Below are 14,849 nucleotides of genomic sequence, written 5' to 3'. Positions count from 1 at the left end.
GATAAGGATCAGATGTATCGCTACTTGTACTCGTAAGATTCACTGCATTCACAATTTTGATATCTGCCTGAGTAGATAACGAAAGTGGAATTCTGTCGTGCGCCCCTCACCGCGAAAGGCCTTTGTCTGCAAATATGAACATTTTTTTTCTCCTGTATAGCTATCACAGGTAATTGAAATATTTTCCAGAACATGTGTAACATATATACGAACCATTTTGCCTTTGAAAGTCCTCCACAAAGGCATTTCTCCTCTTATGCAGATAGCCCTAGTGTGCTTTGCCATAATCAGCTAAGCCAAGCCCTCTTGAAGAAACTGCCTTTATCTGGTAATTATAGGTTTTGCAACCAGCGCTTAAGAAATGCTGAAACCTAGTTTTGCTTTTCACCTTTTTTGCTAAAACGTGAAAGCCTTCTTCGTTCTTAAGCCTTCTTCGTGAAAGCGTACTTCTTTCGTTAGGGGACAACAAATTTATATCATTCCTAAAAGGGAAATCTCATAAAATGGAAGAAAATATATTTTACTTATTTACATCACGCAAATTGTTCTAATTAAATAAAAAATTTTGAAGAAAGGAATTAAATATCAATTACAAAATTTCCTCATGTCAAATAAAGTATTTTAATTTGCAATTCTTTACTATGGAACATTTTCTAAAAAATTTTAATTTAGAAGCATCGTGTTAAGTAACGTTCAGTGTGAATTCTCTAGTCGAAAGGAAGTAAGCTTGAGTTCTCGGAATAATTAAAAAGTAATTCATGTAATACCCTCCCCCCTCCCCCACTTAAGCGAAAAGACTAAAATTTTTGTGCTCTAATTAAGATTCATCCTGCTGTTAGCAAGCAAAAGTAATTTCTATCTGAATTTTTAACCCAAACTGTATAAGTGCAGTAAAATTAAGCAAATTACATTTTAATTTAATGAGAAAATTTCTGAAAAATTTAAAAGTTGTATTTTTTGTACTAAAACGGTTAATGCTTATATTAAATTGTTTTCATATTCACAAATAGATAGAGACATATTGCATTAATTTTTTGTGTTTGAAAATTACACAAACTACTAAATTAATTACATGTAATTTAACAAGTGACATCGTTAATTTAAAGCTAAAGACGTTAAGGTAACATTCTTTTAAAGAATTCTTAATTTCTTTTTGTGTTTCCTTGCATCTGAAATATTTCAGAGAACTTTTTAGCTTCTTCAGAATTCATATCACTAAACTAATTTTAATAAACAAGCATAACTCAATTCTGTCTAATTATTATACAGCTTCAAAAATAGTTCATAATCTTTTGTAATTTTGAAATTCATAGTTAGCAATAATCGCACTGAATTTCGGAGAAAATTATATAATTTAAATTATTCAGTTAGTATATTTGATATGTATTCTAATATGTTTGTTCTTTAACCATTATGAACTTTTAAACAAATCGAGTCTTTTTTTATATCAGCGGGGTATTGAAGATGAATTCTCGTCGTTATTTTTCAGTAATTAGTGTGGAATACTTCAGTGACAGACAATTTTGTTTCAAGCAACAATTCTATTTTCCAAAGGGCGATGGAAAGTATTGCTTTCAATACTCTTCTGTAGTTACTGAAAATAATGATTACATATTATTTTAATTCAGATTTTAAAAAGCAATAATAATATATACAAACTTTTCGAAAGATGTTATATTACACCCAAAGGAGCATTTTTTTAACGTTTAGTGTGTTTCCTTTATTTATTAAACAGCATGTTCGCACTTAAACCATAAAATTCAATTCAATATTTAAAAAGAGTATATCTTTAGAATTTTCGATGCTGAAGTGACATCGTTAATATTAAAGCTAAAGACGTTAAGGGAACATTCTTTATCTCGCGGGCGGGTAACATTCTTTGTCTCGCTATCTTTTATCGCGATAAAAATAATTTTTCCATAATGTTGCCATGCCTCACTTTGATATCGTTGAGTTTGTTAACCAAAAATTCGTTAAAGTTTTACAAAATGTGAAATAGCTAATAAAGCAAATTTAAAATTCCATATTTGGGCTTCCAGATGTCCATATCCCAGTGGAGGACTACGTTATTCAAAATTTGATGTCTCTAGGTACCGTTGTTTTTTCACAGTGCGAGAAACATAACATACATACATTCATGCAGATTCTTCATTATTTAATTTCTTTAAATATAACACAAGTCTCTAATATTTGGTGGCAACAATTTAAAAAGTGAAACTCCGTTTTATAGTGGACGACGCAAAATGCCGATACGAAATTAATAGTCCTTCTGGAAAAACTGCCTTTTTGAGCTAAAAAGGTTATTTATGAAAATTTTAAAACAAAAATCATATAAGAAGTTGAAAATTTCATCAAGGCCATTATGTATTAATTTGTTTCATTAAAATGCATTCTTAATAACGGTGAGATTAGGTTAATCGATTAAGGCAAAGCAACTCGAAAGCTATCTACCTATGGGGAGGGATATAATATTTGTGGAGGATTTTATAAGAAAACTGACTCGTATCTGCGTTACACAGGGAGAAATCATGAAAATACCCAAATTTCAAATGGGATGAGTTAAAACTATTTCTTTTCGCGAATGCTATAAAGGTAATTTTATATTCTCATTTGCGCAAAAGAGGTATATTCATTTACATAATTGTGTTACATTTTACAAGGTACATAAGAGGGGGTTGTATCACTTAATAATAATTAACAATTTCACGAGTAAAATTCCAGTTAATAAATTTTCTCATGAAATTAACATTTAATTCTGTTTTCTAGTACTGTTGTTTGTATATATCTTCTTAGCGATCAATAACATTAGAAATATATATCGAAAAATGCAACTATGGTTATCAAAAAATGTAGTTATTTGTTAACTTACGTTGTTTAGTATTATTGACTTCCAATAACCTATTTATTTTCTAATGTTATTATTGTGTCCTAATAACGGTATGTAGTTTTAGATACTGTTGAATAATCTTCAATTGAAAAATTCAAGACTATCACATTGGTTTAAAAAGCGATTATCATGTTGGCCTGATACACTATTTGCATACAGTCCGACTACTTTCAGTGTGACAGACATGACTAAAATTGCATATGGATAAGCTTTAATCACAATGCAGCTTTCTAGAAAGCATTTAGGAAGAGGTTACCTTCCAGATAAAAATAAATAGTTTTGAAAATGAGTCTGCTTGAAGCATCTTAAAAATCTGCATATGCATCTTATTTTTACAACTATTTATTCTTCACACGAAAGATAAATACTTTTTTACTAATGGATCCAGTATACTGAGCGCATTATAGTTAATAATAAATCACAATGAAAAATTAAATAATCGTTATTGAAATGCTGTATAAGACTTTCTCGAGAAAATTCGTTATATTTCTTTTGAAGCTAAATTTTGCATGGTCACAAAAAGAACCGAGATGCTTCTTTCGTGTATTTCTTTTATTTGCTTCATAGGTCCGGAGGGATGCAACCTCTTCATTTATCACCTCCCCCAAGAGTTTGGTGACGCCGAGCTCATGCAGATGTTCATGCCCTTCGGCAACGTCATCAGCGCCAAGGTGTTCATCGACAGAGCTACCAATCAGAGCAAGTGCTTCGGTAAGAGAAACTCCATTCTGAACTATCGCCCATGCTTTAGATATCCTTCATTAAGGCTTACATACTTCTAAGATTCAATGTTTTCTTTATTTAACACGAAGCAACACATATTCCATAAATTATTTCTATGGTCCTTACACATTTTTGATAATGTGCTTAATTATTAGTAGTAGTATAAGAAATAAATATGTATTTGTTAGAATAGGTTTGATTAAATATGATTGATGACAGTGATTAAAATTCTTGCATAATTTTGTTAATAAAACTAGCATGTTGTTATTTCGGACAGTTACAACTTAATGTATTAATCGTGTGGCCAATATCCAACAGTCACTTAGCCGTCTCATAACCGAGACTGCCCAAGTTGCATCACAGGGGGCAACCGATAATGTTGTGCGAGGGCAGGAGGTTCCGTCCCAATTTTGATGGAGAACAAACTGGGGACGGGAACCCCAGGGTCTCCTACCCTGCTTTCCATACCAAAATCCTCTCGAGAGGACTTTCGGCTCACCAATATTTTAAGTGTCCCGTGCCACACAATCTCTTACAAACAATCAAGCCTTCTCCAGGATTTGAATCCAGGTTCAACGATACAGCATCCAGCAGCGCTAACAACTATACCCAGAATGGCAGTACAAAATAATATCATTAAACCATTTCCAGGGCATTATTTTCTGATTTCTTCAATATAGAGAGTATGAGGTCGTTCGTGAGAGTTTGTTCGTTTGTGAATTGATTTCGGAATGAGACTAAGATATTTCTGAGCAATAATCGTTACGAAACATTCTTATTTTAGTGCTCATATCTTTTTAAATAATAACTGCATGAACATTTTTTGAAAGATTAACAAAGAACCTCTCTAAGATACCTCACTCTATCAATAGGATCACGAGACAGTAACTGTATTATGGTATGGTAAAATACTGATACTTCATATGGCTTATCCTTGCCCTGTCCTATGCATTAAATTCCATTAGTCCATTTATTTGTAATTTAAGTTGTCGTATAAGTGACGGTTTCAGAACTGTTAATCGCCCTATTTCATCTATATACACAAGTAAAAAAATACGTATCAATAAAGTAAAGGTATGATAGTGGTAAATAAATAATAAAACTTTCAACCAAAAAATGATGAAACTTCCTATTTAAATAAATACCATAATGATCTCATTTTTAAAAGTTTCACATGGAGCAACTTCTTGCGCTTTTCATTTTCAAAACGTAAGAATTTGCGAAACTAAATTTGGCTGTAATTTCATTAGAAAATTTGATGCAATTGGAAGGATTGGTCATTTTCCTCAACAACATAAATTCTATGCTCATAGGCTCATCGGCTTATTTGATTTCCAATATAATGTCACTCATATCATGGTGTAACCCACTGAAGGCAAACGAAATAGAGAATAAAAGATAAATTCATAAAAATTATGCAATAGATATTTAGAAAACGATAAGATATAATTAGAAGTATCGATTACAATTGGCAGAATTTTTACAAATATGAAATGCTTCCAACAAACAGTTCCACTTCCAGTTTTATGAGAATTTTAGAAAAAGAACTTAAATAATAACAAAAAGACCAAATATCACTGACAATTTGAAGTTTTTTAATTTCTGTATTCCGGACATGAGGATTATGTGATTAATTTCATCTTTTATTTTTGATTTAATTGCATCAATTATTCGAAATCTTAATCTAATTTAATTTGTGAGCTGATTTCCTTCTCTAATCTTATTTCTTTTAATCCTTTTAATATTCGATACTACAAGTGGTTCTTTTAATTAGCCTTGATGCAGATATGAGTTCTATTTGAATTCTGTAAGGTTAAGAGTAACTAAAAATCGAATTCATAACGTTTTGCATTTCTTACTTCAGTTTATATATTATAGACTTTTATATCCCGTATCATATATATTCTAATATGTCGTGCATTTAACCCAGCTAAGGTGCTTAAGTACACATTACTCTATTTAGCACGGTTTTATTAAAGAATCATAAGTAAGAATAGCTATGAAATCTTTATTAAACAATTTAGAGAGTATACTTAATTCAAGTAGAACACAGATCAAAATTAACAGTCTTCACAAACATTTAAATTGACGTACTGAAAAACGAACTTACATGAGACTCATTTATAAGTTTGAAATACCTCCAAGCTTACTTATTAGGCAATAATATCAGGAGTGTATTCCAAAAAAAGAAGATAACATGGTTGAAAAAGAAAATTGTAGACTCAACAATGCAAGTACAAAGTCGTTTTAAGACTTCTGCATCAAAACATAGAACCTTCCTTCTCCAATATATCGTTTAGCTCTCGTTTGTTTTTTGACAAACGTAATGAATGAGTTTTTTGCCGAGTTTCATTACGTATAAGTGTTACTAATTTATACTAATAATATCAACATTAATTATTCACCTGAGATATTCAGTCTAGTTATTCCAATGATGCCATTTGTCCACCAAAAAATTATCTTCAGTAAATGAAATCCTACTATCCTAAAACTGAATGTATTATGACAAAAACGAGATAGGCATTTTAGAACACAGTGAAACCTCCCGTGACAACCACCTCCCTAAGGCTACTAGATGTAAATGTGACTAGTATTTCTGAGATCATAAATAGACATCGGTACTGATTGAAATCATACGTTTTTACGTTACATAAAAAACACAATAAAAGTTTAATATACAAACATTAAATTCAACTCTGCTTAACGAAATTTCAATCCTTGAATAAGAGAAGGAATCACGTTCCTTGAAGTTGGTATTTCATATCACGTGCATGCAAATATGAGCTTGAAAAACTAAGTCTTTAAAATCTGCCTTCCTTTTAAAAGGGGGTCTGCTTTCACTCGAAAAGATTAAATCCGAAAGCTCTAACTTAAGAGGATTTCTTCTCTCTTTAACAAAATCAGCATTTCATTAAAATCCTGCTTCGCTCGAAACATCTTGAATTAGTCGGAGAATTAACACGACATTTAAAGCAATACTCTCCTGCCCCAGTAATTTTGTTTCGACAGCCTTAAAAGTTCGTTTCCGGATCTACGAATGTACGTCTACGTCCTTAGCAGAAGGCATCTTAGCAATTTAATCTGTAATCTGTTTACTACGCTCCACTGTGCCATTCGCAGAATAATTCCGAAGTACAATGTTAGATCTGCTAACACCTAACTCAGAAAAGCAATTGTTGCAAAAGATAATCATTATACTTAAAGCTTGTGGTGTATCTTGTAGCGAAATAACTCCCTACTTTCGTTTCGTTTTTGAACATTCTGAGTATAATATGTTTCAGAGTTACTTGCATCTCTTGTCGTTTTAATTTGGTTTTAATTGCGAGATGACGTTGAGTCACCTATTATCGCAAATTAAGAACTGGCATTAGTTGCTTAATTTTAATGTCAGTATTTAAATTAAACAGAATACAAAAATAGTTAAATCCAAATATTCTCTACATCCATTTAACTAGCTTTCTAAAAACCTTTATTCGACATATGCATATCCATGTTATTAAAAATGTAGAATTCGTTTCATTTAAATGATGCTTTGCGTTACATCTGTGCATACGGACAGAATAAAGGACTCTTTTTCCCAAAACGGTTTGTGAAATGGATTTAAAATGGATTCTGAAGACATATCTTCGTGACGTCTGCACGTACGTTTGTATGTATCTTATAAACCTCAAAAATGAGTTGCCTCAGAACATTGAAATTTTGAATATAGGACTGTTATAACATGTAGATGAGCATTTTCCTTTTTAGTTCCAATCGGCCGCATCAAAAGAGTATATACCCACTCTGTTACCCGGTTCGGTGAGCTAAGTTTTTTTACTCATATCTGTTGGTAAATTGTGCATTTTTTTAAACGTGAATGAATTATATTGTTTTTATGTTCCGGTTGAGTTTTTTATGCGTTTAGTTAATCTGCTTACAACAGCTGTAGAATAGTCAACAATTTAAAAGTTGTTTAAGTTACATTAAGCCTAATTACACCGCCAATTGTTTACATTTGAAACTTAGTAGCGTAGTGAATTCAGTTACTGCTCCAACTTCAGTGTCTTTTTGCCGAATGGAGCCAAAGGTTTTGTGCACCGAAAAATCTGTCTTTCCACCTGATTTTAATGATTTAAATTTTAATTGCATTTTAAAAAAAATTTTAACCGCTTTTAACTCTGTTTGGTGTTTTAGGTTTTTCTGTATTTTACAATTTTTAATGAAGATGTGTTGAGTTTTTATGTATTTTTTCCTTGCCATGAAGTGAGAACTGAATTGATCGAATGAGAAATATATTTCTAATGAAATTCTGGGAAATACGTTTAGACGAAATGCAGCAAAAAATGTGCATAATTTAATAGGCCATACAAGGAAGTCATGTGGTATCCACATCAATTTGTTTTCCTTTTGTACTACATAAATATATGTTTATTAAAATAATGCCTTATTGAATGAATAAGGTGTCATACATTAGTGTCAAGTAGTTCACACTAATAATTTTCTTTATCGCTGCTGAATACAGCTAAAAGAGAACGATTTCTTTCAAGTAAGTTATTCTTATATCTCCAACATTTTTCTCCGTCATTTTGAAGTTTATGCTATACCCTTTTTTTCAGAAAATAAATCCTCATTTTTGTATGTTTTCGTTTTCTTTGTGGATCTTTATAAGTTTTGTAGTATGTAGCTAAGTATTTGTGAAGTTCTGTCTTAAATTGTGAACTTCTTCTAGTAGAAAGATCCGTATTTTGAAAGATGCATGCTTTTCAATGGTAAGAAAAGAATTCTTCTCTTCAGTGGTAGGAAAGAATTCCAAATATTTGCTGTCTTTGCGCATTTCTGGACCTTTTTAGAATTATATGCTGAACTTTAATATTTTCATCTCTTTTTCGTACAGAAACAAGTTTTGGATACACTTGATTTTGTTTGACCTTCTTTCTGATATGTATTGCATATCATAGTTTAAATTAAGTTTGTTTAATAGTTGTGTTCTCAAACGACGTTAGAAAGAAAACGTATTGTTGAGTTCTACGAGTTCGTGGATTTGGAGCAATTGACAATAACACTTGATGAAAAATCAAAACATGATTTATTCACCAGTATTACATAGGAGAGTTCCGAAGACACGTTTACAGTCGCCGAAAAACTACGATAAACACTCTGAACCAATCAGCAATTCAGCCTTCACGTTACAACGGTGAAGACAACTTCACGCTAAAGTACTAAAGTGAAGCTCCCGACTCGGCTGGGTCGCTCTCAAAAATTGATTTCTGTGCTCAAGACACTAACAATGAAATCAAGATACCCTCCTACTCCGCGTATAGGCAGTTTATATATAGCTTTTGACATACTTTAGAGAACATTCTTGGGAAACCGGTTAGAATTCATTCTAGAATGTTCTTCGCTCCGTCTATAGCATATCGCCAATTTTATAGCCAAAAGGATGATTTCGTGCCAAATCTGGCAACTCTGTTGACAAACTTTATTTTGGATGGTAAAGATAAGTATACTAAATATTGATACCAGTGCCCTGTATCATGTAATTTGGAGGAATGTACGCACTTTAGCAACTGGTGCACAGTGTAAAAAACTTGTCATCATTTATAAAACCCATTTGCTACAAGTATCCAATAAAACGGTCTGTCAGCATAATAAATATGTTCTTTGATAGCTTTAGACGTAACAGATCTTTGTCTATCCTAGATTTATGTATAAGTGTGTTCTTAAAAATTAATCAATTTGTAAAAATTTGTATTAATTAGAAGAAAAACTGTAATGTTTAAAATATAACTCGTTTTATAACTAGATCTAGCATAAATATCTACTTGAAAATAGGTAAAATAAACAAAAATGTTAAAAGACGGAACACAATGACGTAAAGAAAGATATTTTCTAATATGACATCCGCTATTAATTACAAGTATGCTCATATTTAACTAGAGAACTTAATAAAGTCGTTCGTGTTATGCTTCATGACAACACGCTCATACAGAAAAATGGTCATTAATAACATGTATTTATACATTTTTACGACACTGCAGTTCTCAATATTTTATAATACCCTCGTTACTATGAAATAACTTGAGCAAATTAGCCTACTACAGGACAAACGAGCACATTTTATAGAGCTTAGGTTCTTCACTGCTTTCCATAGTCTCGAGGCATTAATATTAAAAGAATCTCCTTTCATTAATTCCTGTAGTGTCCCACTCCCGCCATTTTGCAACTTGGAAAAGTTTGTGCCTGCACAGAATATTAAGTGGCAATAACTTCGGTGAGGTGCGTGAGAGCGTTCGCCGATGCTGCTGAATTTAATAACACCTCCTCTTGATCTTGCCAGGTACCCACTCGAAAAGAAAAATGGACTGTCCACTTGAGTTATTTCACAACAGCATCAATGCCCCCTCGGTGACATCTGGGGTGGAAGTGAATGTTAGTGCTTTCAACGACGAGGTTCGATCTCACCCAGACCTTGATGGAATGTATCTCGGTCGCTTTATGGCGTCGGGAGTCCCTCCGAAATGACTTATCCTTTAATTTTAGCCTTTAGCATCAAGAACAGCTTTCCATAATGGAAGGCATATATTACCAAAACAACTGCGCAAGCCTTGGGCTCCGATCTAAATATGGCCATCGCCACTCGCTTTAAAAATAAAGTATATCAATAAATATCGCCACCGCTTATGCAAATGAAATGACCAAACCTACGGAATAAACGAGCTTCCTCAATGACTTAACCATGATTCGAGACGCCATTTAATACACACTCGTCTGCATGACTTACCCCGTGTAATTTAGTCTTCGGTTCTGCAAAATGAACATATTTATCCTGTCTCCGAAAATTTTAGACTGTGGTATAAAAGGGGGAAATGGAACCGTCTTCCCACCTCCTTTCTCTTCTCCGGCATCCCTTATCCAATCTGTTGTGTGACTCTTTTCCCGGTTAATGATTGGCTGACTCAAGATATCTCGCTTATAAGCCTTTCCTTGGGTGAAATGGGGTTTGGATATATAAATATACGAAGTGGAGAGATACGCTTTATCATACGGGAGAGTAGATATAATGTTATCGCACAAACAGTTCGCCACTTCCAATAACATCAATTCTTGGTTTCTCCAAAGACCAGCTCATTTCCAAGGGGCTGTGTATAAGTTTCGAAAACATTGTTTGAGATCTAAAATTACGAAGCTGTAATTTCTATAAAATTACAGTTACTTCGACCTTGAATTTTAAGCAGTAACTCAATACCATCATTCGTTGATTTATCTCTGAAAAACGTTTTAAGCAAAGATTGTTTATTTCTCGTTCCCCAATTTTAATATTTTTATTTGATAAAATAAAAAATACGTGCATGCACACACATACAGTTTCTTTGTTTACATGAAGACGGCAAAGCACAAAAAAGGGTATATTTCTAAGAAAAATTAGAATGCGTTCACATTACACATAGAGAAAACTCCCAATAGCATGCATGCAGCCAGCTCATTTGCGAAATTTGAACCTAAATCATCTTACATATACAATATAGCACATTATAGATTTAACTCCAGTAAGTACTATAGATATCCATGTAAATTACACATACATATGTAGGTGAGTCAAATTATCTTAAAATCAACAATTATCAGAATCATTTTTCTAAGCTGTCCCATTTATATCTAAAACGATCAAAAAGAATAATGTATCCATTTTCAACCACTGCCATCTTCTTTCACTGCCACAATGGCTTTTATTTATACCTCGTTCCATATAGTACAATTTTCTTATAATTTATGCCATCCAAAACTATTATAACAAATCGCAGATCGAATTAAAAATAAAGTTTTTCATTTAAAAGTGCATTCAGTCAAGATGAAAAACAAATATGCAAATATCAAATTTAAAATCAGGTATCAGGCAGCTGGACTGGTGTAGATTTTGAATAATTTCAAAAGTAATCAGACTATATTTTTCTTGAGGACCAAATAAAATTTTCGAAAGTTTTGGAAGTGTTTTCGTTTCTGAAGAAGAACGACGTATGTCTGATATTTCTGGAAATCTACATATTTCTTTCCAAAACCTGTATCAAACTAAGCCTAACTGTTTGCTTAATTTTAAAAGTTCGTTAATGCTTCAAAAATATATGTATTTTTATTAGTTCCCAATGTGGCCTTGTTGTCGAATTTATACAATGCACATTGTAACACACTTTATGTATTGTGAAGAGAACGAGTAAACTTATATCCGATACCTGCAAGGCAGCATTTTATCGTCCTCTCATTCTTGTATTAAACAGCCGAATGCTTCATGTTCTCTATGACGGTTAGCAAAGGCTGATTGCCAGTCTAAAACTAAAAATGCAAATTCACCCTTAATACAAGACTTGGTTACTTGTGATTTTGTTTTAATACTGGTCTTTCCTTTTTGTGAATTACGCAATGCTCTGCGTGATGGACGTATGGGCACCGCTCTTTCTGCATGACGAGTAAATTACTGATAACACAATGAGATAACACACATTACTGGGATCACAGATAATGCCTAATCAGCCAACTGCGCAACTGATAAAACCGTAATATTCTTTATTATTAAGTTTAATTAAAACTTTGTTCAGAAAGAGAATTTCAATTTTCAAAGATCTGTTTTTTTTTTCTGCATTCATATTTGTTTCTGCATTCATTTTAATATAAAATGATATAAATACGAAAATACCAAAATATTATTAGATAACTATTACTATCCAGTCCATTATGATGAATCAAATAACGGCTGTCTGCTTAAAGAAGTGGTGCTTTCATAGTAGGATTTTTAACAAAAATTACCTCATAATCATGTTGCCCATGAGGTTTACCACGAACATTACTTAGGCAGTAAATCCATTTGCCAGAAATCTATCCAAAAAGCTAGATTTAATTATCAGTGTTTAGCAGTCTTTCCGCTTTGCCACTGATGATCTTATGCAGACAATATTATATGCAGGAATTTGAGATTTTGAAATCGCTATGTTATATGATTTAGATTTTGACTAATATTCTAAAATAACACCTATTATAAAATATATAATTAGTATTATGAAGAGGCACGGGTAAAATTACTGCACTAAAGAACAACGCATTTTTGTACTATGGAGATAAACGAAAAATCTTAACCCTCATCTATTGGCTACATGATCTTTTAGAATAAAAAAGTTAATTTTAATAAAATTAAAATTTTTAATTTAAATCAATAAAATTAAAACTAATTATTATTGGATAAAAGTGATAATTGAAAACAATAATACCTCTCTGAGGTGTTAAAGTATTTTGTTTGGCATATTACTCCGAATTAATGACTTTAAAATGAACACCTTCGGGATCATGATTTTCATTATAACATCTGATAGTGACTTTGGAAGTTGAGAAATTTCTTACTGGAAAGTCTGAAGTAGTTTTCTTTCTATTCAGGACTGAAATTTGCAGTTTGTTAATTTTTATTTTAGATGAGCTGACTGACTGTTTAAATTTCGGTTAAATTCTGTTTAAAATATTTTCCTCAAATCTTCCATTTTCATCACTGTTTATCAGTCTTATTTAACTTTTCAATCTAGGCGTTTCTGCCGAAAATTTTAAACTCTTATCTCCTAATTTGCTTCAATGTTCTTTCTCATTTTCTTCAATAAATGGCATTATTGTTGCTGCAAACTTTTATTTACTTGTTTTTATTTCGTTCGTTTAAAAAATGTTTTTCTGACATAGTGACTAAAACTATATTTCCTCCGTGAAGAAGAGGAAGGCGATTGATCCTTTCGAGATGCTTATAATTTTTTCCTTGGGGAAGGAGGTTAATAACAAACTAAGAACGAATGCTATCTAATTCTAAAGACTGACGTGTTTTCATTTGTCATATTAATGTAATATTAGAATATAATTCTCAAATGTCATAGTGTTACTTTTATTTCATAACCCATTTGGCACTGCAGTGCCCTAGATACTGTATCATTACGTTTCTAAGATGACAGGATGCATACACAAAGCCACACACTAATACTCCTAAGCAAAAGAAATAATTATTTGTTAACCATAATGTCTTCTTAAAGATTATTTTATATACAATGCCTTGGTCGTATCTTTAAAGTTGAAATTTGGCTTCAGCATAATATAATAAATAATAACTCGAGCATTATATATTTAATTGTTCAATTAATAACATGCTATAACTAGCTTTGGTAGCATATATATATATATATGCATGTGTGTGAGTAAGATAAAAGATATATATACATCTTTATAATTTAATTTAGCAATAGCCCCTTCATTCCTCTTTTTAATTTAGATATTTCCTTTCTGTATTCTAAAGACAGTAATGACTTTTCTGGACTGCGTTGTTTCTAGATCAGTATATGTCACGTAGTTTGTGTAACGCTGGTGACGTAGTTAATTCGGAACCTGAAATCAAAATTTCGAAAACTGTAAAAAACCTTTCTTTTAATAAGCAACCTAAAGCAAAACCTTGGTGAGCCTACATATGGGATTAATAGCGCACTTTTGCTTCTACCTTTGTTGCGCTAGAAGCTACAGTGCTGCTTTCTTCCTGTCGCAACATTTTCAGAATTTAAATATTTTTTAATAGGCACGATTACAGGGCCAAGTAAATTGTGGCTGCAAATGTCAATTGAAATAAAGTTGAATATTTAATCTTACTCGCCTGCCAAATTTCCTCTTCAAAATGGATCTACGTTCTGTGCCATCAACATTATATGGACTGATTATATGGGTCATCACATATATATGGACTGAAATTATAAAGTCTTCATAAATGATCAAAGAATTCGAGTCTCGAAATTGAAAATAAATATGCATCTTGTTGCGCAAGATTGAAAGATATCTGTAAAATGGGACTAACTAATATAAAATCGAAACAATAACACCTTAAGTTTGAATATATTCGAATTTCCATGAAAACTTCATACACATTACAGTCAAGTTTTCCATGATATTGATTCACACCCCTGTATTTCCTTCATTTAGGGAAATTCTGAATATTCATTCTTATACGTTATCTCCCCGATAGAATGGATCTCAATTGCTAAGAGGGGACGTTTCCATAATTTACGAATAGACGCATAATGTCCCTCATTTTAGCAGCTGAATTGCTTTAGAGGCGAAAAACTTTTTCCGTTGAACCACTGCTCTAAGAATTTATTTTTCCCATATCTCTTACCTACACCAACACAAAAGAATGGGAGTATTAGAACTGACGTTATTTTATGTTAGTATCTGTTATTTTTAATCAGGATTTCCGAGA

The 14,849-nt window shown here is 32.1% G+C and overlaps 1 protein-coding gene across 5 annotated transcripts in view; it reads left to right on the top strand.

Moving 5' to 3' along the window:
- LOC118187586 (CUGBP Elav-like family member 4) overlaps nucleotides 1-14,849 on the top strand; it is a 927,242-nt gene that overhangs the window by 784,370 nt on the left and 128,023 nt on the right. For all 5 annotated transcript variants that reach the window (XM_085827228.1, XM_085827240.1, XM_085827235.1 and 2 more), the window contains one exon: nucleotides 3,455-3,598. In XM_085827228.1, the coding sequence (XP_085683354.1) occupies nucleotides 3,455-3,598 (144 nt within the window). The remainder of the gene's footprint in view (nucleotides 1-3,454; nucleotides 3,599-14,849) is intronic.

This window comes from Stegodyphus dumicola, chromosome 1 (genome assembly GCF_044657685.1).
Source record: "Stegodyphus dumicola isolate Sdum_Otavi_A_Nest chromosome 1, ASM4465768v1".
Lineage (NCBI taxonomy): Eukaryota > Metazoa > Arthropoda > Arachnida > Araneae > Eresidae > Stegodyphus > Stegodyphus dumicola.
This window is presented reverse-complemented; position numbering and strand designations above follow the sequence as displayed.